At 39.7% G+C, this 2,311-nt stretch overlaps 2 protein-coding genes across 2 annotated transcripts; one reads left to right on the top strand and one right to left on the bottom strand. All coding sequences in view use genetic code 12, as the record gives it.

The window, feature by feature from the left end:
• CANMA_001418 (uncharacterized protein) lies at positions 1-848 on the bottom strand (the record flags this gene model as incomplete). Its single annotated transcript, XM_051813384.1, has 1 exon — positions 1-848. A coding segment is annotated over one exon (848 nt), but the record flags the coding sequence as incomplete, so codon positions are not given.
• A 521-nt stretch (positions 849-1,369) lies between these two features.
• Positions 1,370-2,311, top strand: CANMA_001417 (uncharacterized protein; the record flags this gene model as incomplete). The annotated part of the gene is made up of 2 exons (XM_051813383.1): positions 1,370-1,823; positions 1,881-2,311. Coding segments are annotated over 2 exons (885 nt in total), but the record flags the coding sequence as incomplete, so codon positions are not given.

The following is a 2,311-nucleotide window of genomic DNA, read 5'->3' as shown; positions in this document are numbered from 1 at the left end:
CCAACCCTTGTCTTTTTTTCCGAAATCGTAGTGTTGTAATTCTTCTTGTTGGGAGTATTCTCGACTGGGAGTCGCACCTTCAAGTCAATACACCCTTTTGGAGAGATGGCACCTAAGAATGACACATTGAGACCTCTAGTGACAGGAACCTTAAGGACAGCCTTTTCACCTACTTTTGACCACCCATATTCCCGTCTCATACTAATGTTGAAACCAGCCTCATCAATGAAAACACAGTTCTTTTCAAGGTCAGTTTTATCTTTATTCTCAAGTGCCCACTCGAATCTCTGTTGTTTTAATTCTGGCAGATCCCGTCTCATGGCCCATTTAGAAAGTCTCTTGAGACTAAACTTGCAAACCTTGGTGAGAAAGTTATAAATAGTAGACTCACTTGCCTTCACACCTCCAAATGTACTTCTTAGTTTATCCAAAAAGAAGTTTACAGTAACAGTTGGGTCAGAAAGAACCAACTCTTTCAAAAAGAGTTTGTGATCTTCTGTGAGAATATGTTTGCGGCCACGCTTCTTTGGCTTTTCAAAAATACCATTAGCTTCATTAGCAATAAGGCGATTCCAGTTTCTTTTCCAAATATAAGCTGTTTGTAAACTGATATTGAGTGCTTGCGCAGCTTTGTATGCAGAAGACCCTTGTTCGATAACTAGTTGCCAGACTCTTTGCTTCTCTGCTTCAGAGTAGTATCTGTATGGACCTCTTTTAAACTTACAGGTTCCATCCTGTTCAGAGCTAATGTCTACATCTACATCAATTTTAGTTGGTGGGACTGCTTCATTGTAATCACTGTAACAAAAACAGAATTCTAATGGAGCTGTCTGACTGTCCAAATCCATGAGGTCTGGGTCCAAAGGAAAAGAATTACCTAGTCCATCTACATATCTGTTTGTGTGTAACTCCAGCTTGAACTTCATTATTATATTAATATTTTTCTTTCCTACGGGAAACAAAATCACATAAAACAAAATTATGTCGCACTAGTTTGAACAATTTATGTCGCACTGGTTTGAAAAATTATGTCGCACTAGTATGAAATAAAAATAAAGAGACTGTACAGTATTGCACTTGCGCACGACCCTAGGTTGAATAAAAGTGTTTTGATCATAGATCCACAAAGTTCAAAAAAGTGTATGCATGGAGCGGGATTGCGCATATGCACGTCAAAAAAAATAGGAAAGACTCCCAAATATGCTTAAATCTCCTGATTTTTGTTCAATATGGTTGCCCCCCAAGTTTCGCCAAACTTTCCATATATATAATGAGCAGCTTTACAGAACACTTTGGTCTTTTTTAGTTGTTTTGAATTAGTTCATTCACGGCGATCATAAAAGCAATTCCTCAATAACGTTTTTTCAAGATGAAAGATGACCAGAGGGAAAAACAACTCGCTCAGCTTTGCAAGGTGGTGAAGATTTTGACTTGTATGGCGGTTTTGATTACTATAATCTTCATATTCTTGTATACAAGTACTGATTGGCTTGTCAACCATGGCGAATCTCATCAATATAGCAAGGCTTTACTGAAGATACCAGACTATGGAAAAGATTTGATGTCCACAAAAGATTACTTAGAAAGAAGGAATTTGTGGGCTTGGTTTACAGCTGCTGCTGTTGGTGGAATGATGGTAGCTGCTGCTGGCCTTACAGGAGCTTGGTGGGTTAAATCTTGTGTTACAGCTCCTGCAATTGCTACTCCACAATGTTGGTATGCAGCTGCTGGTATAGTTGTTGTGGGTGGCCTTGGGCTTGCTTTGAGTGTTTTAGGGGGCGCAAATTTGGGTAATGCCAAAAGAGATGTTTTCGAAAGTAAAGGTGTGCATAGACATGGATACTTGGAATAGTATCATATTGATGAACATTGGGAGACAGACACATTAAGTGAGGTGAATGACATATTGAGCTCTGCACTTGGTGTGAGAAGTATCAGATTGTTTCACATAGCTGATGCAGATATGGAACCAGTCGGAGAAAAGAGGGACGCAGATGAAGGTACTATCGCTAACGCAAACCTTATCACTTGGAAATCTGTCTACCGTAACCATGCAGCCGCCCATACCACTGGCATCAAAAATATAACAGAGTTAGCAACCTATATCGTACAATCCCGGCCAGTCTCAGCCAATGTTGATACCATTGATAACTTCAACAATAGTACCATTAGCAGCAGAGTTAGACGCAGACAGAACTACTTCGACGTCAACTACGTTACTTGGAACTGGGATAATGTAAACCATGATTTGGATAGAGTTCTTTCTCAGGACCGTGGAATGGAGGAAATGTGGGAATATGATCAAGAAGTT

Source organism: Candida margitis (genome assembly GCF_024628925.1).
Source record: "Candida margitis strain CBS 14175 chromosome Unknown scaffold156, whole genome shotgun sequence".
Taxonomy (NCBI): Eukaryota; Fungi; Ascomycota; class Pichiomycetes; order Serinales; family Debaryomycetaceae; genus Lodderomyces; species Lodderomyces margitis.
Note: the sequence above shows the minus strand (reverse complement) of the source record. Positions and strands in the feature narration are given on the sequence as shown.